The sequence below is a fragment of the Sinohyriopsis cumingii genome, unplaced genomic scaffold (assembly GCF_028554795.1).
Source record: "Sinohyriopsis cumingii isolate HCF-2022 unplaced genomic scaffold, ASM2855479v2 utg001397l, whole genome shotgun sequence".
Taxonomy (NCBI): Eukaryota; Metazoa; Mollusca; class Bivalvia; order Unionida; family Unionidae; genus Sinohyriopsis; species Sinohyriopsis cumingii.
Window position 1 is genome coordinate 2,086,215 of NW_028315993.1, and position 26,286 is coordinate 2,112,500.

The following is a 26,286-nucleotide window of genomic DNA, read 5'->3' on the forward strand; positions in this document are numbered from 1 at the left end:
TCAGCATTCAACCTTAAAATGATGTTTAGTTTAATCCAGCACTTGAACAGGCAAGATTTATGGCTATGTACATGGACACTGTCCTGTCACTCAGTCTATCTGAGTGTGTCTTTTGGTTTGATAGCGATGACATTGGTGTTATGTATATGGACACTGTCCTGTCACTCAGTCTATTTGAGTGTGTATTTTGGTTTGATAGCGATGACACTGGTGCTATATACATGGACAATGTCCTGTCACTCAGTCTATCTGAGTGCGTATTTCGGTTTGATAGTGATGACATTGGTGCTAAAGCTGAAATATTCTGTGAAGATTAGAAATGTAATTCCAACAATCAATACAGAGGGGAACAATAATGTTAAAATGGACTAGACATGCATCTTAAGTCTTCTGTCAAACCGGCTACGACATCTATAGATGAATACAATTTTCCCATACATGAAAGCACTTGAATATGGCAGAGACTTCTTGAACGTTTATAACTTTGTGTTGGGATATCGAAGAATCCCATCAAGAGCATATCCTAATCCATATTCAAATAAGTTTGGTACAGAAGATATTGTACATCAATTCTTTGAAGAGACTTGTACACTAAAATGCTATGCATAATCAGTCCTTCAAAATAAATCTGGCCCTTTCAATTCAAGGAAGAGAGGCTGGATTGGTTTATCAAATAGTTTTTTTCAAATATAATTTGTGCTGTTCATTTTTACAGTTTTGAAAGTCTGACAATATTGAAATTAGAACTCTTTATTCAAATAGTGAAAACGTAGTCAAAAAGTGGAAAAATATAATCAAACGCTTTTTAAACATTCAAGTAAACAATTCCAGTTTGGTTTCTTAGTTCATTTTTTCACCAAACATCAATAATATTGGTTAGACCTAAGGAATGTGAATGTAGAAATCCCCTCCGTTCCTTTAGTATAGTTATATTTTGATTTAAATTAGAATGTATAGAATTTTCTACATGTTTTCTTCTATTATGTTAGAAAGCGTTGATAGTATATGTATCAATCTGTAATTTTCTGGATTTCCCTGGTACTTCTTAAAACAACTGCTGTCACTTGTACAATCTTAGCAGAATATTCATTTGCTGCAATAATGATGTTGATTATATGAACAATTGACTTAGTTACCACAGGTGCAAGTTATGTAGGTATTATGGGTCCAATTTAATAAAATAGAGTAACCAAGTTTACATTTTGGTATTCCAATGTTTTGTAAACTATAAGTGATGATTGCTATCTTGAACAATAAGTTGGAAGGTACTTCAATGCATTCCATAAGATATTTGTAAGGTTACGATAATTGCTTATGTTTGGGGGGCTCTATACTAAGATAATTATTTTCACTTCAATGTTTTATGAAAGGATATTTGTAAGGTTGGTTTTGGTTGCGCTCTATAATAAGTTAATTATTTTTACATGCTAAGGCTTGTACATTTTAGAACAATCCCCTTCCTTTTCAGAGGTTGGAACAAAAAGTGCTAAGTACATGAAAAGGGAAATGTTCCCAATTAATGAATACCCAATTAATGAATGTAAACCTTTTATAATTGAACCATACATGACCTTATCTACTTTGATCTGAAAGTAAAAAAAAGAAAATAATAATGTATCATTCATCCCTTCAAATTGGTATACATTTGTTTCTTGTATAAAATTTTAGTCTTTTATGTCACACGAATGTCATCACCATTTAGTACAGTTCTCTTTATTTCACATGTAATTAAATGTATACATGGACCAAATTACGAAGATGGAAAAATTAGTAGATTCTTCTTTTCAAAATTATACAGATCAGTTAATGGTTTGAAATAAATTGCCGCCAGCTGGAAGAATAACATGCAGTAAAGAGAAAGTTGAACTTCAAATTAGCTTAATTAAAGCTCATTATTTTTGTTAATGTAAAGCTTAAACAATTTTAAATTTGTGCAAACATGGCAGCCTTAATGTTTTCAACATCTTGTAGGCTTTCTCTAAATACAAACATAAACCATCTTTCTCAGTTTCTATACTTTGCTGGTCAGATGTGTATGCTATGTAGAATACAGTTACTATTGTTATGTATATTTAATTTATATTTGATTTAATTTAATTATTTGTTTGTTAGTTTTAATCATTTTTATTCCATTACATGTTATATTAATTTAATTTTATTCACTGGAAATTGATATTTTCCAGAAATTAATTTGACCTGACTTTTTCCTAAACACCTAATATTAGAACTCTGTTATCTTAATGATGGCCTAGTTCCTGACCTTGATACAGAACTAGTAAGAGCTGGAGTAAACAACTTTCTTTCTATTTTTGTATTATTCAGTGTGGGATTTATAGTGAAACCGATAGTATACTAGGAGTATGTGACCCTAGACATGTAAATAGCTTATATAAAGTGATCACTTGATCTTCATACGGGAATCTGTTTTGCGTCTTAAATTAGTGTATAACTTTTTTCTATAGAGAAGTTAATCAGTTGGGCATTCAAACATTTCGATATCAAGGTGTTAATTGTGTTGTGACCCGTTTGATTTGAAATTCTATTTTATGGAATTGTTAATTCTTTTCCTTAGGAATGTTCAAGTGCTTCATACAGCATTCTAAGACAAAGACATTTATTAAAATTTGATTCAGAGTTCAAACATCACAATATTATTTTCTGTAGTTCAACAAAGAAATGTGGACATGCCAATACTATACTGGCTACAGTATACGTCATTGCCTCCCATTTTGAATTTTCTTCGGGGCTCAAAACTCACATTCATTAGCACATTTTATTACTAGGACTTTTAATTTTTAATTCTTGGATTAATCTTGGATTATTTTTGCATTTGTTTCTTAAAAACCGCAAGTTCTATTTTTCAGTTTTATATTTTTTCTAGGGAAATAAATTATTTGTTAAATGTTACAAAGCTTGTTGTCTGCACTTTTTCCTTGTTACTGTTTATGAGAACCTAAACACATAACACTACACCACAAAACTTGTTTATACATTTTCTCCACACATCGATGACCATCACATAATTAGCGATATCTGTGAGCTTCTTTCTGAACCTATGTTTATTAAGTAATCAATTAGCATTAATAACAATTTTTGAAATGTTTAGTATTATGATAACATTACAAATTCCCTGTCTCATCATCTATGTGAATTACTGACACTTTTCTCAATCACAGACTTTCTGACTTCATTGCAGAGATAATTGATTATACTGACAGACAAAACAGTCTCGGTTAGTAGAACTGTGTAGTCCATTTGACAATAATGAATCAATCTGCATAATTTAAGTCCCTGAACAATCTCTGCTACATCAAAGACCACATTTTAATATTTGAATTTTAATTCAAGATGGACCTACATTGGTGACTGAGAATCTGATGACCAGATTTATAATCATTTTTACCTTGCTTTGTCTGCTCAGCAACCAAGTATTTAAAACTGTTTCAGTCTAAGACGATGATTAACTCTTAAGCAAATGGGGTCTGACTCCTCCTTTAAAGCCTTGAAAACATTTTCTCATGTTCTAAACCATACCTTTTCTGTGTCTGCATCAAATGTCTCCTTTCTCGTCCGTTTCCAGAATCGCCATTTCCTTTTTTCCTTTGGCTGATATAGAGATGGGATAGAACGAGCACCTGCCACAAGGAAATGTTAATGTTACAAACTTTAGGTTTTCGACTTCTTACGGATCTAAACTTAAAACTGAAATATTTTCATAGAACTCATTTCCCATCTTTCAAAGTGACTGCCACTTTTGCTCTTTTGAACCCAAAATTAAAAGCTTTTCACCAAAGTACAACATATTGATAAGGTCTATGATGCAGGACTAATGTTATTTTACAGAACAATTTTTCTTCGTTCAGTCTCTGACTGTCATTTCTTTTTAAAACCAAAGTTGAAAGCCTTCTTTCCTACTTCGACTGCACACTATCCACATAGTTGTTTCAGAGTTAACGTTATTGTGGAAACCATTTTGATATTATTTCATACTTATATTATTTCTGTCATAAAGACCTTGACCTTTGATCAATTGACTCCAAGATAAACAGGTTGATTCATATATGATTTCTAAGTCTTCAGCAGTTTGACATTTGTAAATGGTAAAGAACTTGTGTTATTGTGTGCGAACCATTTATTCTGCTTGTTTTAGTCACATTTACCTTCAACACTGACATTGAAAGCAACTCGATTCCTCTTTACCCCATGTCCATGCTATCCACAAATAGTCAAAGCTATCCATTGATGCTGGTAACTGTAGTTGGGGAAAAGATGAGCTATTGCAGAGACAACATCTGCCCTTTTTCAGTCATGATTATCTTCACCTATGAGCTTTCAAACCCCCAAATCAAAAGGGTTCTTTCACACACATGTATATATCATCCACAATATTTTGGATTACAGGTTATGGAGAACTCAAGTTGATATATAAAGCAATTTCTCTTTTACTTACAATGAATCTGTGTCTTTTTTCTGCCTGAAATTGAGTTATTTCCCCTACCTCAAGAGCAAGCCATTGTCAACATTCAGTAACTGTTGATGGAAGAAAAATCAAGTTATTTTGCAGAATGCATTTTCTTCTTTGAGCCATAGTGACCCTCACCTTGTACATTTTGTCCATGAAATAGATAGAATTATTACTTCCTTTTCCCATGTGCAAGCTATAAGCATGACAGGAAATTGTTCTATTCAAAAATGTTGAAACATATGTAAAATAACAGTAAAACACAATTTATAAAACCTTAATTCACATGAACGATCTCTGATACAGTTAGAGCATAACCACGCAACCCTACTCTCACGATACCTCACCCCACCCCAAAACCACATGTAATGGCTGAAAATAAGAGTACTGCATAGTGACTCTTTGAACAATGAGCACTGCTTTAAATTGCATAGTTCTGACTAATAAAATGAAACACATGGTGGCAACACAGATGGGTATATCTGACTTAATGTTGTTGTTTTTTTTATTACCACTGAATTCTTTTTATACTTATGTCATCTTGAATTCCTCCACTGGTGTCAACCTGTCAATGGTGACTGCCTGGCCTTGTGTTTGAAGCATTATGGGAGAAAAGTGACAATGGCAAATATACTATATTCTCTTTCTAGCAACCAGATATCATGCTGACTTGATCTGAACAACTATATGCTCCTCAGCAACTAGCGTCTGGCATTGTGATATTTATCAGCAGTAATTATCAAAATGACACACCCAATGATCTAAATAACACACAGCAGTAAGGAAATCAGATTACTTAACTCTTAATACAGAAAAAAGTTACTTCATTGACACAGTGGAACAAATGCCGTGTGTTGAATTTATAAATAACAAAAATGATACATTGTTATGTTAACCATAAAAAGTTAACCTTGTACACAGTATCAATGATAAACTCCATTAATGTGGAACTGACCAATACATGGTGTTCCAAAATTTAGTAGAATGTACAACATAAAATAATTTTGAAATTTTTGAAACCATTGTCCGAAATAGACATAAAACCGTTAACAACAGTTTGCCAGCCCAAGGAAAGGAAATTTAACACCACATGAGAACAGCTTAAGATTAAGTGTGTCCATGACATTCACATATATTTTCTTTTCATCTAATACACCTGTTTTTATGGCCATGATGCTTTAATGTATCCTTCATTCCACTCACCAAGTTTCATACTCAGTCACTATTTTGATGAAAAACCAGCAACTAACAAATTCGTCTAGTTTGCGATCAATTTAACAGTCTTGTCAAAATATTAATATCTGTATTAATGACAGTGTATTTTGTTTTACATTTAGCTCAGAAAAAAAACAATCAGAAACAATGACTAGTCAATTTTATAATTTCAGTGGAAAGGCATTTGGCTAGTAATATTTCAGCAACTCCTCTCCAACCTCCAACTCCCAACCGCTTTTGACACTCTACAAAGAATACAAAATACAAGAAACTTTACAGGATATTTAATTTTAGTAGTGTGGGTAGTCATCAGCCATGAGCATATTTTCATTCAGACTTGACTATTACTGGTGGAGTCCCAATCACTGAAAGACATATCGACTTCTGCTGTAATGACTAGCCAGATCCTTGCTCCATTAGTTCCCTGCAGATTGTAAAAGGCATATAAAGGGGGTAGAATTCACCGTGGGACAGTGTTTAGCATGTATGAGTCATGACCAAAAGGGTTTGACTATTTGACAGTGTCTAACTAGTCTACAAAACACTCACTTAGTGCTACAAAATGGAATAATACAATGTACCGAACCATGCTCCTAGACAGAGTACTTTTTTCCTACTACAGTCAAACCTATCTTAAAGGTCACTTGTATTAATTGAAAACTTGACTTGGACATTTATAAATGACAATTAAGCAGACCAATTTTAGAAGTGCACCTCCAGGGATCAAAAGCCTCGCTTAAAGGATACCTGTACTAAGATATGACTTGCCTTGAATGGTCATTTTAGTGGTCCCTTAAGCAGAATTATTACATGTGTATCATACAATAAACACTGGCCTTTAAAGAGTCTTTTAAACTTGCTGCACACCTACCTTACACAGACACTTTCTGGTAGTTCCATAAACAGACAGATTGTAAAAATTAACCACTTTAACCTACCACATTTTAAAATGCAATTCATCTGACGTTCAAGACGAGACTGCTATAAACAAGTTTAATGAAAATAAATGAAGAACTGACATAATTCTGGAAAGTACGGGACCAACCTGCTGTAAATATTTATTTATAAAATGTATTATCCAACAGACCTACCTGTCATGCTGGAGAATAGGGTTGCCTCTATGCTCCCTTTTGGTTTCCTTGACTTAAAAATCTTCTTCACAGACCTAAAGATGGTTGAGGCACTGGCCTGTTCTTTGGTGTATGCAGCAGCAGATATTGATGTGGTGGGCTGTGTGAACTGCGCTACTGCAGGTGATGTTATCTGTGTCCCTAACTCTATATCTTCTGCTGGCAATTGTTTCTGGTCCTAGAAATTAAACAAGATCTATCAAGCTCACTTGCAAAACATATCAATCTCCTAAGATAAACTGGGAACAACAAGGTCCATGCACATCAGCTGCATCATAGCAAATGATGCAACTGGTTGAGAAGATTTAAATGTTAGCTAACAGCTCGATGAGAGAGTAGAGGGAGTTGCTAGCAACTTGTGTCGATACAAGAATACTGTAATCACCATTGTATAAACCAACCACTGACAATGGATGACAAACCATACCATATATACCAACCACTGACAATGGATGACTATCTATAGCATATATAGCAACAATTGACAATGGACGACAAACAATACCATATGTACCAACAACTGACAATGGATGACAAACCATACCATATATATACCAACAATTGACAATGGATGACTACCCATACCATATAGACCAACAATTGACAATGGGTGACTACCCATACCATGTATACAAACAATTTACAATGGATGACAAACCATACCTTAAATACCAACAATTAACAAGGGATGACAAACCATACCATGTATACCAACAACTGACAATGGATGACTATCCATACCATATATACCAACAATTGGCAATGGATCACAAACCATACCATATATACCAACAATTGACAATGGATCACAAACCATGCCATATATACCAACAATTGACAACGGATGACTACATAGATGATATATACCAAGAATTGACAATGGATGTAAGACCATACCATATATACCAAGAACTGACAATGGATGATAAACCATACCATATATACCAACAATTGACAATGGACTACCCATACCATATATACAAACAATTGACAATGGATGACTACCCATACCATATATAACAAGAATTTACAACAGATGACTACCCATACCATATATGCCAACAATTGACAATGGATGACAAACCATAACATATATAGCAACAATTGACAGTGGATGACAAACCATACCATATATATCAACAATTGACAATAGATGACTACCCATACCATATATACAAACAATTTACAATGGATGACTACCAATACCATGTATACCAACAATTGACAGTGGATGACACACCATACCATATATACCAACAATTGACAATGGATGACAAACCATGCCATGGATACCAAGAATTGACAACGGATGACTACATATACCATATATGCCATGAATTGACAGCAGATGACAAACCATAACATAAATACCAACAAATGAAAATGGATGACTATCCATACCATGTAAACCATTGCTGTCCATCCTTTTTGACACAATGGGCCACTGAAAAATGTTTTTCTTGAAGCCGAAGGCAGCAGCAGAAAACTGAAAAGCAATGACTATATAGCTGCTCGAGCTCTGACAGGCCATTTAAAATCAGCCCGCGGGCATCAAGCTGTTGGATAGCACTGATTTAAACCAACAATTAACAATGGATGACTATCCATACCATATAAACCAACAATTGATAATGTACGACTATCCATACCATACATACCAACAATCGACTATGAATGACTACCCATACCATACATACCAACAATTGACATTGGATGACTATCCATACCATATATAACAAGCAACTATGTATGACTATCCATGCCATAGATACCAACAATTGACAGTGGATGACTATCCATACCATACATATCAGCCATCAACTATGGATGCCTATCCATACCATATATACCAACAACTGACATTGGATGACAATCCATACCGTATATAACAACAATCAACTATGTATGACTATCCATACCAAAGATACCAACAATTGACAATAGATGAAAAACCATACCATATATAACAACAATTGACAATGGACGACAAACCATACCATATGACAAGCAGTTGACAATGGACAATACTACCATACCATATATACCAACAATTGACAATGGATGACATACCATACCATATGGCAGAAGAGCTACAGGTAAATTGCAAGACTGACATAGATGCAACTTAATGAAATGAAAACAACAGAGGTTTTAATTTAGCAAGTCTGCTGAAAAGAATACTGACATTCCAAATGACGGAAGTGACTTAGTCAATGAAATGGGGCTATGTTTATTTTTGTTATTAGACCTCAAAACACTAATTTTAGAAACTTCTCACCTTTGAAGGGGGACCACAACCGGGAAAAATAAATGGCAAAGCAATAACATCATGCAATTTAGGTGTGACCATTAAATTAGTTTTCAACATATATATTGATTTCCAATATAAAATAGCATACATTAGTGTCAAGTTCATACATGGGAACACCCACCTCCCCATAAAACATATAGGCTTTAGTATTTACCACTACTTTAACAAACTAGCTCTATCAAGCAAGTTTGCCACTGATAAATTCCACAAGTGATCACAGACTGGTTGGCCTTATCTAAAAGTGTTCGTTTTTCTCAGGAACCACACAATATGCCTATCCAGTAATCTGAAAGAATTTACTGAAGTATGAAATTTCAAAATGAATATGTATTTCATGTTCAATTGATCTTCTGAGGAAATATTTCCATACTAATTTTGTAGGAATGTTATCAAAGGTCCACTTTTTTATTTTTGTATGTATCAATATGCCGTTGTGTTGCATGATTTTATTATTGTAAAATAATATTGTGAAATATTTTGTATTTCCTGCTCGAACCTTCTTACATAATTCCCATCAATTTTGTCATAACAAACCCGATGACAGCACCTGCAGTATACAAGAAGTCTGATGACCCAGACCTTTTGCTCAAAGTATCTGGTCCTAAAATAAATTTATTGTGCAAATAGCCAAAGACTTATAATGTTTATATCCCAGACTCTTTAGGTTTCTCTATTATCCTAAGTGCAAGCCTCTAGAAAATTTGGTCAAGGAACTTCCTCTTGACAAACTTTATTCTGCACAACCCATTTTTCTTTGAGCCATAGATAACTGACCTTTGACCTCAAAAAGTATGCCTCTTCTATATCCTAAGAGCAGTGCAAGCCCTCAACAGACTCTGCTCATTGTACATAGTCTAGAACTAAAGTTATTGAGCAAAAAATATTTTCATTATTTTGGATACAGTAACTTTGACCTAGAACTGTAAACCCTAATGAAACCTTCTCAGAAAGGCAGATGATTTTTCTTCCATTAAGTTGGTCCATTGTTCAGTAAGGTGTGACAAAATATCATGTACCACTTTTGTCAAGCTGGGAAACATGCATTGAAAAGTCAAAGTATGTCATTCTGGACTGCTACACTGATGGTAAACATTGCGTTGAACTAAAAGTTTATAAAATTGACTTGACAAGCCATATTTCCAAACTTTATGGAGTTCTACTTTTTGCTTCCAAACCCTTAATTACCTCCAGTACAGCTTATCAAACATGGTTCCAAACCCTACTGAGTTCAATGGCCTTTTGTTTCTCTCAGCTTGACTTCGTCCTTAAAAATCTCTTCATCTGTCTCTCAAGCATGAGACGTACTCAAATCAACATCTGATGTCTACTAAACCTAAATGTTACATTTAATGTATTTTACCGAAAAATCTATTTATTCCATTTTATTCGCTTGTGCTACTGAAACGTTTTAAGAGGTTTAGTGTTATTTCTTTCAGAACTGTCACTTGTTGGACACCATTTGTGAAAAATAAAAACAAATAAGCAAACTCATGATCATGCACATGTTTTTCAACACAAACCTTGTGCTATTTAAAGAGTCGAAGGTACTCTGGTAAAAGGTAGTCTGTTCCTGGCTAATTCCACTGAATCTAATATGAAAACTGGATCAAAAATAAAAAACAGGCCTGCCATTAACCAGATGTTGTCGCACTAAATCATATTTAAATTTGTTTGCTTTTTTAGCAAGTAAGTCAATATTTTAAACTTTATTTTTGTAAGACTTACAGCAAACTTAATGGTTGGTAGGTCTATTGACCTTTGACATAAATCCCTAGACCTCTTCTGTACCCTAAGTGCTAGCCATCCACACAGTTTGGCCCAAGTCTGTAATGCCAAACTACTGTAATTTATAGAAACCAGTTATATTCCTACAGTCACAATGAATATCATTTTTCATTAATTTACTCTGAAATCAGCATGTTTTTTCATTAGGCTAAGTGCTAGCCATCCACAAAGTGTGATGTGCATGATGCCACTGTACAAAACCCATTTATCTCCTTTCAGTAAATGTGACCTTCAGTCACTGAAATCTGACATAGATAAGCACCGTTTTAATGCAGGTACCAGAAATCCACAGGATGGCAAATATTGTCGGTAGAGTTACTGTGTAGAAACAAACAGATGAACAGATGAACAAAGTCATACTAAATCAAGCTTTGTGGCAGACATATAACAGTAGGAACAAAAAACTTTGCAACATATTGACATTTGGCTTAATGCTGTACCTGAGTAATTTTATCCACATGTGTTCCCACCAAAATCACAGGGGGGATGCCAGCCTCAGAGGATGCAGCACAGGAGTGTATTGAGTTTAGCCAAACATCAGTCAGTTCTGAAAATAAAAAAAATATTATTAAACTTTATTTTTAAGTTTAATGATTTCCGTAAAAAAAATCAAACAAAGACATGTTTATTAGATTGTGACAATAACTGTCTATCTTGCAGCATCAAAACAAATATGTGCAAAGGCCTGTATCGTGATCCTGCCCGAGGTTCGTTAATGAAGATATATATTGAGCTAGATAAAGACAATATTTATCCCACCCCTGAGTTTAAATCATGAGCATATATATTCAGCTCGATAAAGACAAGTGCATTTGGATCCCTCCCTGATTTTCAATAATACAAGAGGATAGAGAGGCTTGCTTATAAATCGGAAGATGTTGACAGCTATGTCAAACTAATGCAAATGTAGGCTTGGAAAAAACAAATGAACAAAAATGAATGCTTTCAAATGTAGTTTTTATCATCTGTTATCTCTATGTTCCATTGTGTGATAAAGCTGTGCTCAGAATGTCTTTTACTGTATAATATTACACTAAGAATAATACAATTATAATTGCATTAGGTAGATGTAATCAGACTCACCATGTACTTTGCATTTTGTTACCCCTTCACTATCAAAAAAACACTCATCAGCCACAATATCAGTAACCTTTCCACTGACATCTGAAACCAAGAGATATATGGCTCGACTTGTTAGGAATGTCTGGTGTGTTGTATAAAATGCGTACTGCCCTGCAAAGTCCCATACAGACAACGGTGAGACTTGGCCTTTATCTTGTTTTAACTGATCAGTATTTTCTCGCAATAATTTTAACATTTCCCTCATTGGATCATTTTTAACTTGTTCCTTGTCTGCAACATATGCAGTATTGTCTGGAGTTATCTCCCCTTGTGGAGGGATGATGAATTGCATATTCCCTACAACATTTGCACTGTTGTCAGAAATCAACATTTCCTTCCCTGAATCGATATTATCTTGTTCCTTGTCTGCAACACTTGTATTACTGTCTGGATTTATCTCCCCTTGAGGAGGGATAATGACTTGTATATCAGCTGTAACATTTGTATTGCTGCCAGGAATTAACATGTCATTTCCTGGATCCATTTTAACTTGTTCCTTGTACGCGACACTTTCTTTGTTGTCAGGAGATCTTATGTCTTGAGGATGGCTTATAACTTGTTCTTTGTCTACACATGCACTGCCATCCGAAGTTCTCTCACCTTGAGATGGGATTACAACCTCCTTCTCATCAGCAAACCTGGTATTCATTGATTGTTTCTCAATCAAGACTCTGGCAAGGCGCTGAAGTTGATAATCCTGTTCTGTATCTGAAAACAGGAGTAATAGTGAATAGGACACATTCTGCTTTGAATGAACAAGGCAATCAAGCTTGAAATGATAAGTACCTAAAACTTTAGGTACATATTGTAATACCTAACTCAGCAACCAAAATATTAGGCACTCTTTCCTATTGTAAGACTAATAATGATAATTTTAGAAACATGAAACAAAGTCAGAAAAACATGAGGCAGTTCAATATACTGTAATACCTTAATGGCATTGTGAATGGAGTTTTTCATGCACAAATATTGTCCAGTTAATGTGTAAAAATTATTTGATGTCAAACATTGAGATGTGAGATGGTGTTTGACCTACAAGACTTTAGCATATTTGGTCATGTCATTTTTATCTGTCTCTGAAGACCTCTACCACTTGTGAATTACTTCTTCCATTCCTGAGCGTATGACACCCACCACCCTTGTTTAGATCGCCATCTGCATCTCTTATAAACATGTACTCGGTGTTTTATAATAATTGCAAGTATAAAACCTTACTCTGTTGTCATGAGTATTAATGAATAAGTTAAGGAATTCATCTTAAAATATCAACAGTTCTACAAGCCCTGGGATATCAACATTCAGTGGAAAGAAGTTTGTTTGTTAGCAGTTATTGTGCCATATTAATTTCCATGTTGGACCACGCGTGTGTCGTGCTGAAATTTCACATGAATAGTTTGGAGATGAATTATCTTATCTTTCATGATTTTGGAATGTCAAAGCAGGAAGCATGATTGTAGTCCATACATTAATGACTTCAATCATCCGGTGGAGTTTTGTTACCAAAACAGCAGAGATGCAGGATAGTGATAGAATCAATGTGCCCAGCCAAAGAATCACATTTATCTTGTCAGACGTTTGTTAAAATAAGTTAGAACTAATGTTACTGTTCATTATTATAAGTTCTTGGTTATGTAGAACCTGTTATTTTGCTTTAATGAGCAAAATAGTATGCATCTGATGGAGACTATATCTAACCGTATTATAACTCACTGCATCAGCAGTACATTGTACTCTCACTCGATTCCCATCGAAATTCACTTGTCCGATTCATTCAGTTCTATGTAATCATAGGTATGAATATACAAATAAAATTAAAAGTAAAAATGAACACCACGGACATTGAGAGGACAACTTAATTCTGTCTAAATTTTTTGTTCAGAGGGATTTTTCATACAGTTTGAACAGTTGACATGGTTACCGCCATGGCTAGCCCTGATAAGGACAAACATTGATTGGCTAACTAAGGTCATGTGACGAGAATAGGAGTCTATAAACATGAGTGCAGACAGGGCACTGGCAGATAGCTCTCAGAGAGGCAAAGTATGAACATCGAAGCAGGAAAGAATTTCAGCCTTCTACTCTAAAACCATCAATTATATTTTGTTTACATAACCAAAATTAACTTTGGCACTTTAAAAATCCCAAACCTGAAGCAAATTGTTACGAGAAATTTTAAGTAGATTTATTACATGATTGCTATTGAATTTAAATATTTTATAATTATTATATTGTAATTCTTTATAAAGCCGCTGCAATCTCCCACTACAGTGCTTAAGTATACGAGTACCAAAAAAAAATTTCATTGAAATCATGCTACTATGTCAGAATGTATTGCAGTCAATCTAATAAATTTAGCTGTTACTATACACAAATTTAACAACAGAGTAGATTTCACCATAATATGGTGTATTATAACGTTGTCTTTTTTGCATTTAGACAAATAAGACTGCTCAATAATATTAGAAAGTGATAGTGTTGTGACACTGTGTTGATGTAAAGTCACTATGTGAGATTGAAAAGCATGTTCTATATCACATTTATAATTTATAAAACTTGTAAGTCTTGAACTCTGGTCTTTTGGATATATAAAACATGGTGTGTTACAATATACACATGTAACAATGCACTTTTTCCCTGAAGAATCCAAGGTTTTAATCATGATTCCAAATTATTTTCAGACAGGTTCCCTTCTTTTAGCCTCCCAAGTTATGCATTTTCATAATACGATTCTCACCAAACTGTGCGTGTTGAAAGTTGCATTCTGCATTAAAATAGCATTCTGCAAGTCTAGATGCAATCTCAAAAGCAATCACTTACTTTTCACAATAAAAATCCCATTCATTAATAGATAATGTGATCATTACAAATTATAGCTATATTATAATGCAGACCAACAATATGGTCTCCAACATTTTGTATTGAAAAATAAAATGGCTTTCAAAGTGTTAGCATAAAGCACGTTCATATAACAATACTACTGATATATTAATATGTGATCTGCCCAAGATACAATAATATGCGCATATAAACGTCTTTCAACTCTGTGCCGTGGATTCTAAAATTATATGTCAATGATGAATTTCCACTCATTAATCATTAATGACTTACTTAAATAACGATAAAAGGTATTAGTAATCCTTGTTGTCCAAATGAATTCAATGTGGTACACTATTTCAACGCAATCCTTTCTGCTCTCCATTGCCCCCACGCATAAGGGACAAAATATGCATGCATGTCGAGTAAATGAGAAAACTAAATTAGACTGAATGAAGACCTTTATACTGGACTTGCACCATGTAACCTACAAGAATATGGTTCATCATAACAATACAGGCACAATTCCATGTCAAGATGAGGGTAGATGACTTTCACTTGTATCATACAACAATACCTATGGATCTATGAAAGATGGTAAAGGTTAGTTCAAACTGACCAAATGAAGAGAGAGAGAGAGAAAGAGTTATGTTTGTTTATAGGCCTTGTCAATGCACAAAGTGACACAATGACTCCAATCAACCAAATGAAGAAAGAAAGATAGAGAGAGTGAGATAATGTTATTTACGAGCCTTGTCAATGCTCAAAGTGTTAAAACATTCATCCAAATGAAGAGAGAGAAAGAGAGAATTGCATGGTCTGTAGTAAATGTTAATTACAGAAGAATAATGGCTTAGATCAAATGAAAATGTATTTAACACATTTAATTACCTCTTGTTAGTTCGTCATTTCGTTTAGTTACTATCCAGGCTAATTTCCATGTGGCTGTACGTGAATGGATGAGTGTTCAGTTTCAAGATGCTAACCATGTGTTTATAGTGATCAACTTTCTTCATTAAAACCATCTTTCTTGGTTAAATCATAGGTGTGTCTTATATTGATCTAATTAATGTGAATAAAATAGAAACTCAACAATGAAAACAATCATTATATGACTTTGCACAGGTAAAGTATCTTCTATGTTCTTACATATATGTACTCCATTCCATGACTTTATACAGGTACACGGTACATTCTAAGATATAAATGTCTGTAAACCATTCTGACTTTACACAGAGAAAATAATGTTATAACAGGTATGTATAACAGTCCACAACTTCACAGAGAGACACTTCATTCTATCAGAGGATAGATGGCAGTTATCGGTAAGGGCGAGTGATATATTATATACACCTCAAGCATTTCAAGACTTTTCCCTTCTGCAAAATCCTAACACCAATATATGTTATATGCACCACAAGCATTCCAAGATGTGTCCCCCTTATGCAACATTGTAACACCAATATATGTTATATGCACCACAAGCATTCCAAGATGTGTCCCTTATGTAACATTGTAACACCAATATATGTTATATGCACCACAAGCATTCCAAGATGTGTCCCTTATGTAACATTGTAACACCAATATATGTTATATGCACCACAAGCATTCCAAGATGTGTCCCTTATGTAACATTCTAACACCAATATATGTTATATGTACCACAAGCATTTCAAGATGTGTCCCTTATGTAACATTGTAACACCAATATATGTTATATGCACCACAAGCATTCCAAGATGTGTCCCTTATGTAACATTGTAACACCAATATATGTTATATGCACCACAAGCATTCCAAGATGTGTCCCTTATGTAACATTGTAACACCAATATATATTATATGCACCACAAGCATTCCAAGATGTGTCCCTTATGTAACATTCTAACACCAATATATGTTATATGCACCACAAGCGTTCCAAGATGTGTCCCTTATGTAACATTGTAACACCAATATATGTTATATGCACCACAAGCATTTCAAGATGTGTCCCTTATGTAACATTGTAACACCAATATATGTTATATGCACCACAAGCATTTCAAGATGTGTCCCTTATGTAACATTCTAACACCAATATATGTCATATGCACCACAAGCATTCCAAGATGTGTCCCTTATATAACATTGTAACACCAATATATGTTATATGCACCACAAGCATTCCAAGATGTGTCCCTTATGTAACATTCTAACACCAATATATGTTATATGCACCACAAGCATTTCAAGATGTCCCTTATGTAACATTGTAACACCAATATATGTTATATGCACCACAAGCATTCCAAGATGTGTCCCTTATGTAACATTCTAACACCAATTAGTATATGCACCTCATGCATTTCAAGATTTTCTCTTATGTAACATACTAACACAAATATATGTTAACTGCATCTCAATCATTTCAAGATGTGTCCCTTATGTAACATTCTAACACCAATATATGTCATATGCACCACAAGCATTCCAAGATGTCCCTTATGTAACATTGTAACACCAATATATGTTATATGCACCACAAGCATTCCAAGATGTGTCCCTTATGTAACATTCTAACACCATTATATGTTATATGCACCACAAGCATTCCAAGATGTGTCCCCCTTATGTAACATTGTAACACCAATATATGTTATATGCACCACAAGCGTTCCAAGATGTGTCCCTTATGTAACATTGTAACACCAATATATGTTATATGCACCACAAGCATTTCAAGATGTGTCCCTTATGTAACAGTCTAGCACCAATATATGTCATATGCACCACAAGCATTTCAAGATGTGTCCCTTATGTAACATTGTAACACCAATATATGTTATATGCACCACAAGCATTTCAAGATGTGTCCCTTATGTAACATTCTAACACCAATATATGTCATATGCACCACAAGCATTCCAAGATGTCCCTTATATAACATTGTAACACCAATATATGTTATATGCACCACAAGCATTCCAAGATGTGTCCCTTATGTAACATTCTAACACCAATATATGTTATATGCACCACAAGCATTTCAAGATGTCCCTTATGTAACATTGTAACACCAATATATATTATATGCACCACAAACATTTCAAGATGTGTCCCTTATGTAACATTCTAACACCAATATATGTTATATGCACCACAAGCGTTCCAAGATGTGTCCCTTATGTAACATTGTAACACCAATATATGTTATATGCACCACAAGCATTCCAAGATGTGTCCCTTATGTAACATTGTAACACCAATATATGTTATATGCACCACAAGCATTCCAAGATGTGTCCCTTATGTAACAGTCTAGCACCAATATATGTTATATGCACCACAAGCATTTCAAGATGTCCCTTATGTAACATTGTAACACCAATATATGTTATATGCACCACAAGCATTTCAAGATGTGTCCCTTATGTAACAGTCTAGCACCAATATATGTCATATGCACCACAAGCATTCCAAGATGTCCCTTATGTAACATTGTAACACCAATATATGTTATATGCACCACAAGCATTTCAAGATGTGTCCCTTATGTAACATTGTAACACCAATATATGTTATATGCACCACAAGCATTTCAAGATGTGTCCCTTATGTAACAGTCTAGCACCAATATATGTTATATGCACCACAAACATTCCAAGATGTGTCCCTTATGTAACATTCTAACACCAATTAGTATATGCACCTCATGCATTTCAAGATTTTCTCTTATGTAACATACTAACACTAATATATGTTATATGCACCTCAAGCATTTCAAGATGTGTTCCTTATGTAACAGTCTAGCACCAATATATGTTATATGCACCACAAGCATTTCAAGATGTCCCTTATGTAACATTGTAACACCAATATATGTTATATGCACCACAAGCATTCCAAGATGTGTCCCTTATGTAACATTCTAACACCAATTAGTATATGCACCTCATGCATTTCAAGATTTTCTCTTATGTAACATACTAACACAAATATATGTTAACTGCATCTCAATCATTTCAAGATGTGTCCCTTATGTAACATTCTAACACCAATATATGTCATATGCACCACAAGCATTCCAAGATCTCCCTTATGTAACATTGTAACACCAATATATGTTATATGCACCACAAGCATTCCAAGATGTGTCCCTTATGTAACATTCTAACACCAATATATGTTATATGCACCACAAGCATTCCAAGATGTGTCCCCCTTATGTAACATTGTAACACCAATATATGTTATATGCACCACAAGCGTTCCAAGATGTGTCCCTTATGTAACATTGTAACACCAATATATGTTATATGCACCACAAGCATTTCAAGATGTGTCCCTTATGTAACAGTCTAGCACCAATATATGTCATATGCACCACAAGCATTCCAAGATGTCCCTTATGTAACATTGTAACACCAATATATGTTATATGCACCACAAGCATTCCAAGATGTGTCCCTTATGTAACATTCTAACACCAATATATGTTATATGCACCACAAGCATTTCAAGATGTCCCTTATGTAACATTCTAACACCAATTAGTATATGCACCTCATGCATTTCAAGATTTTCTCTTATGTAACATACTAACACAAATATATGTTAACTGCATCTCAATCATTTCAAGATGTGTCCCTTATGTAACATTCTAACACCAGTATATGTTATATGCACCACAAGCATTCCAAGATGTGTCCCCCTTATGTAACATTGTAACACCAATATATGTTATATGCACCACAAGCGTTCCAAGATGTGTCCCTTATGTAACATTGTAACACCAATATATGTTATATGCACCACAAGCATTTCAAGATGTGTCCCTTATGTAACAGTCTAGCACCAATATATGTCATATGCACCACAAGCATTTCAAGATGTGTCCCTTATGTAACATTGTAACACCAATATATGTTATATGCACCACAAGCATTTCAAGATGTATCCCTTATGTAACATTGTAACACCAATATATGTTATATGCACCACAAGCATTTCAAGATGTGTCCCTTATGTAACAGTCTAGCACCAATATATGTTATATGCACCACAAGCATTCCAAGATGTGTCCCTTATGTAACATTCTAACACCAATTAGTATATGCACCTCATGCATTTCAAGATTTTCTCTTATGTAACATACTAACACTAATATATGTTATATGCACCTCAAGCATTTCAAGATGTGTTCCTTATGTAACATACTAACACCAATATGTTGCATGCACCTCAAGCATTTCAAGAGGTGTCCTTACCTAACAGCCTAACACCAATATATGTTATATGCACCTTAACCATTATCAAGATTTAAACTGATGTAAAATTCCAGATCCAATATACATCCTATGAAGCATGTTCAAGATCTGACCCTGGCATAACATCCACATCAGACATGCCTACCCCGGAAAATGCTTTTGAGGGATACTACCCAACAAAATGAGGGACACAAATGTTAGTATGAATAAACACAACACATTCTTTAAAAACATCACTAAATACCAATAATTTATGTTTACAGTAAATGTTTTTATATAAAACCCAGTACCCACCTATTTATAGTATATACAAATATACAAAATTCAAGTCCAGGTTTATTCAATTCAAGATTAGGGACCTGTATTATGCACTTTTCAGGTCCTGCAGTTCATTTTTATTGTATATCCCATCTGTAGCTGTCCCTGGCCTACCTTTTTACATTAAAAGTGCCTATACAGTCCCTAAACTCAATTTACTCACGAAATCTGTTTGATTTATCTCACTAGGGAGAAAACTTGCTCAATGTACAGATGAATGAGGTTTCATTGTTCGAAGCATTATTTTTGGCAATATTTTGAAGACAGCTGATCCATCTTCCTTGAACTAGCTGACAGCAAGCCAGGTTTCATTGATTCTGTTTCTCAGACATGACTGATTATCTGTCAACTGATGTGCCAGTTCCAATTTCATATCTGCTACCGTCATTTTCTCAGGCAATAATACTGAAAATAATTTCAAGAAATTATCCAAAGATGCCATTTTATCTTCGAGTTGCAATGCTGGATCCAACATTTCAGCATGCTTTAATAAATCATCTTTATGTTGGAACTTGTCTCTGTATTTTGCTGCTGTTTCAAAAAACTGTCTTGCCCCATCATAAACATCTTGTAGCCTCTTTTCTCTCAGGTGGAACTCATCTTTTCTAGCAATATACTGTTGAAAAATGTCCAATCAAAAGATCTTTATCCTCTTTCTGATGGTGTTGAAAATCAAACTGTACTTCTGCTGTAGACTGTTAAAGCAAAGCTGAAAGCTTCGTAAACTGCAAAAAGGATGGTTTTAAGAAGCTTGTCAAGACGTCTTTTTAGCGACTTTATTAATGGTAGCACACTGTAGCTCTGTAGTCACATTATCAAAGGCTCTAAACTGCAAAAGGATGGTTTTAAGAAGCTTGACAAGACGTCTTTTTAGCGCATGTATTAATGGTAGCACACTGTAGCTCTATATCAAACGGCTTTAGAGCATCTACCAACAAAAGAAACAAAAGGCGATTTATTGGAGAAAAGAAGGCTCCTCAGCTTACTTACTCATTTTTTCCAGATTTGGATGATGCCGACTTCTCTTGCTCTTTGAAAAATTCATGCAAATGAGGGTCCCATTTGTCCAGAAGTCTTTGTATGCACCTTTTAATGCTAAGCCATCTAGTTGTGATGCGTTTTTAGAATTTTATTTGTTTTTGTATCTTGTAGAATCAACATATCTTTGAGCACTACATGCTGTTTACTGCATACGTCTAAATAATACTATGCATTAATCAAAAACCGTTCAACATCTAGCAAAAGACATGCAGCACCTTTTTCAGCAGTAAACATATCAGGTGACACATACAGTCTGAAAGAGACAAATTGGGTCGCTCTTAAATCATAAATCCATACACTCATCTGTCCTTCCCAGCCATCACTGGGACAGTGTCTGACCCTAGAGCTAAGCAATGCTTACAAGGAATATCATGAACCTTCAGTTCATTCTGTATTGGATCGAATATTTCTTCATCTGTTGCAAAGCTTTCATAAACAGGGATTGAGAGGATAGCCAATGTTACTGATGATGATAACAGATCAACAGTTCTGATAACAAGAGGAAAGATCTTTAGTTTACTCGATCATTGCTTCTGTTTGTATAAACAGGTGAATATGCAATTCTGCATTCCTTCAGCTAATTTATATTAGTAGTACTGGCCACTAATTCTTTAACTTATCAGTTCTTTTTGATCTACCACACTGAAAATGCTTCGCAATGTCTGAGTAACTAAACACAATTTTAAAAGCCTTTGAAAATTATCAAGTGCACTCATCAGCAGACTGAGCTCAGTGATATTATCTACTACCATATTTTCAGCTCTAATTACATCAGACGTGGGCATTCATACTAGAATCAACAGTCTAAAAATGTTCGTTAAGTATTTAATTTCTTTTCAAGGTCAAAATGTCTTTTTTCTGAAACATATCAGCGTATATCAAACATTCCTCCTAATTTAATTGAAAATTCACAATGCAGATGCTAGAGAACGCATTTGTATCTGCAATATTTCCTGTTTTATGAATTCATACTCTGCGAATTCTTTATGAAAATATTGGTGAGCATCTTTTTGATGCAGGTTTTGATAACTTTCATTGATATATTATTGATTTTTAGAAGTCACGATTTTTTTCAGAATCAAAAACAATTGAAAACAAAATCTAAAAGAAGAATATGTGAATGTTGACTGGCAGATCTGAATCACTCAAGACACGCAGTGGTTGCACTTGCTGTTTCCATGTTGAAAATTTCCTGTTTACCGTTCGGTGACATGAGGATTTCTCATCAACAATTTTGCTGATTGTCAACACTAAATGCATATTTGCAGGAGGCTAAGGCAAATATGTCCATTTTGAGGGACCAATACACAAATTACGGGACAGTAGGCATGTCTGCCACACACCAATTTATATCGTATGAATCTCCAACATTTTCAAGATTTGATCTTGGCGTAACATGCCAACACACTATATCTCATATTAATTTCATTAAATTTCAAGATATAACCCTGACGTAACATCGCAACACATTATATCTCATATGAATCTCATGCATTATCAAGATATAACCCTGGCATAACATCCCAACACTTCATATCTCATAGGAATCTCATGCATTTAAAATATAACCCTGGCATAGCATCCCAACACATTATATCTCATATGAATCTCATGCATTCTCAAGATATAACCCTGGCATAACATCCTAACACTTCATATCTCATATGAATCTCATGCATTTAAAATATAACCCTGGCATAGCATCCCAACACATTATATCTCATATGAATCTCATGCATTTTGAAGATATAACCCTGGCATAACATCCCAACACATTATATCTCATAGGAATCTCATGCATTTTCAAGATAAAACCATCTTCACAACACCAATAAGTCAATGGCTCTCAAGCATTTTCAAGACTTGTCCATTATGTACCATCTATTACAAATATGTCACCTGGATCTCTAGTATTTTCAAGATATGACCATTATGTACCATCTATTGCAAATATGTCACCTCGATCTCAAGCATTTTCAAGATTTGACCATTATGTACCATCCATTACAAATATGTCATATGGATCTCAGGCATTTTCAAGATCTTACCATTATGTACCATCCATTACAAATAATCACCTGGATCTAAATCATTTTCAAGATCTGACCATTACGTATCATCCATTACAAATATATCATATGGATCTCAAGAATTTTCAAGATTCGACCCTCGTGTAACATCCATCAGAAATGTCACATGGATCTCTAGCATTTTCAAGATCTGACCCTTGTGTAACATCCCATCACCAATATATGGCATATGGATCTGAAGCATTTTCAAGATCTTACTCTTGTGTAACATCCATCATAAATGTCACATGGATCTCAAGCATTTTCAAGACCTGACCCTTGTGTAACATCCATCACAAATGTCACATGGATCTCAATCATTTTCAAGATCTGACCCTGAAGTCCAAGCAAACCTAACACCTTTCTTTTTTTGTAATTTTATTTTGTTTGTTTTTCTAAATCCTGTTGTATATGTTATGTTAACTAATACTGTATTGCGCAGTAGTTGTAATGAAGCTTAGGCATAATGACAGCCTACCTGCACACTGTACTGTCCATTCCCCTGTGTCCAGATCAATTTTGCAACAATGTTTATACACATTGATTCCTTCTGTGCTTTTCCTCTCAGATATATCGACCTGCTGCCCAAGGAGGCGCTTTGTTAATGTTGTCTTTCCAACTCCAAACGGACCAACCACCATGACTCTAATGTTATATACCTTCTCCTTTCCATCCTGAAGAGCCTTTTTGTACAACTTTAGTGATTCATTATCCATACGAAGAATCTCCACAGGAATTGTAGTGTCTGAAAATAGAAACAAAATATGGAAGATGAATTTTAAAATCAGCATTCAACAAAGTAAAGTCAAAACTGCGATATTTTAATTAGAAATCATCACACACATGCAGGCTTATTTGATGGCGACCAATTACGAAAAAAAGTCAAAGGTTCAAACCATATAAAAAAATGTATGATATTATTCTGAGTATGCAGAAACGACACTAATTTTAACGTAATATTTACTTTCGCATACTATCTTGTCTACCATTACAGCATAGGCCCATGCCCCATTCTCTCGCATAAAAGTTCATAGGCCCATTCACCATTCTCCTGTACAAGAAAGTTCACGGACCCATGTACCATTCTGCTGTACAAGAGAATTAAAAGGCCCATGCAGCATTCTCCTGTACAGGAAAATTCAAAGGACATGCAACATTTTCCAGTTCAAGAAAGTTCATAGGCCCATGCACCATTCTCCCATACAAGAAAGTTCATAGGCCCATTCACCATTCTCCTGTTCAAGAATCTTCATAGACCTATGTCCCATTCTGCTGTACAATAAAACTAAAGGACTCAGGCAGCATTCTCATGTACAAGAAAATTCACAATAATGGTTAAAAAGCATGACAGCATTGTATACATGATGGGTTGTATCATATTGTGATAATGGTTGAAATGCACGAGCGCATTGCATTCTACATAAAATGTGTGATATCATACTGTGATAATGGTTGAAATGCATGACAGCATTCTACACATGATGTGTGATATCATATTGTGATAATGGTTTAAATGCATAACAGCTTTCTACACATGATGGGTGATATCATACTGTGATACTGGTTGAAATGCATGACAGCATTTTGCACATGATGGGCTATATCATACTGTAATAATGGTTGAAATGCATGACAACATTCTAAACATGGTGTGTGATACAATACCGTGAAAATGTTGAAATGCATACAGCATTCAGCACATGATGGGCTATATAATACTGTAATAATGGTTGAAATGCATGACAGCATTCTAAACATGGTGTGTGATACCATAATGTGAAAATGTTGAAATGCATACAGCATTCAACACATGATGGGTTATATCATACTGTGATAATGGTTGAAATGCATGACAACATTCAACACATGATGGGTTGTATCATGCTGTGATAATGGTTTAAGTCCATAACAACATTCTACATAACTAGTATATCTGCAGCAGTTAGAGCACAACTTGAAGGTATAAATCATTTAATGTTTTGTTTGATCTGTAACATCACATCCACCCATGATGGGTTATATCGTACAGTGATATGGTAGAGATTTGTCATGCACAAATCACTGTGACATCACACCAATATATGACTGGTTGTATCTTGCAGTGATATGGTAGAGATGTATGTTGCATAAGTCATTGTGACATCTCATTAGTCTGGGTTGTATCTTAAAGTGGCATGGTAGAGATGTCATGCACAAGTCACTGTGACATCACACCAACATATGGGTTGTACCTTACAGTGATATGGTAGGGATGTATGATGCACATGTCACTGTGACATCACACCAACATATGGCTGGTTGTATCTTGCAGTGATATGGTAGAGATGAATGTTGCACAAGTCATTGTGACATCTCATTAGTCTGGGTTGTATCTTAAAGTGGCATGGTAGAGATGTGTGATGCACAAGTCACTGTGACATCACACCAACATATGACTGGTTGTATCTTGCAGTGATATGGTAGAGATGTATGTTGCACAAGTCATTGTGACATCTCATTAGTCTCTGTTGTATCTTACAGTGGCATGGGAGAGATCTGTCATGCACAAGTCACTGTGACATCGAATAAACTTGAGTTGTATCTTAATTTGACCTACATAAAAGCAAATGCTTTGTTGATGAAATCTGCTGATATCGTGACAGAAAGGAAACATGTAATGCTGTAATATATATATATATATATATATCTATATATATATATATATATATATATATATATATATATATATATATATATATATATATATATATATATTATATATATATAT

The 26,286-nt window shown here is 34.6% G+C and overlaps 1 protein-coding gene across 1 annotated transcript in view; it reads right to left on the minus strand.

Moving 5' to 3' along the window:
* Positions 1 to 26,286, minus strand: part of LOC149772541 (uncharacterized) — a 108,537-nt gene that overhangs the window by 66,144 nt on the left and 16,107 nt on the right. The window contains exons 2-6 of the mRNA XM_089947672.1: positions 23,998 to 24,264; positions 11,987 to 12,733; positions 11,344 to 11,450; positions 6,769 to 6,985; positions 3,535 to 3,635 (exon numbers count right to left, since the gene is read on the minus strand). Coding sequence (XP_089803798.1) covers positions 3,535 to 3,635; positions 6,769 to 6,985; positions 11,344 to 11,450; positions 11,987 to 12,733; positions 23,998 to 24,264 — 1,439 coding nt within the window. The remainder of the gene's footprint in view (positions 1 to 3,534; positions 3,636 to 6,768; positions 6,986 to 11,343; positions 11,451 to 11,986; positions 12,734 to 23,997; positions 24,265 to 26,286) is intronic.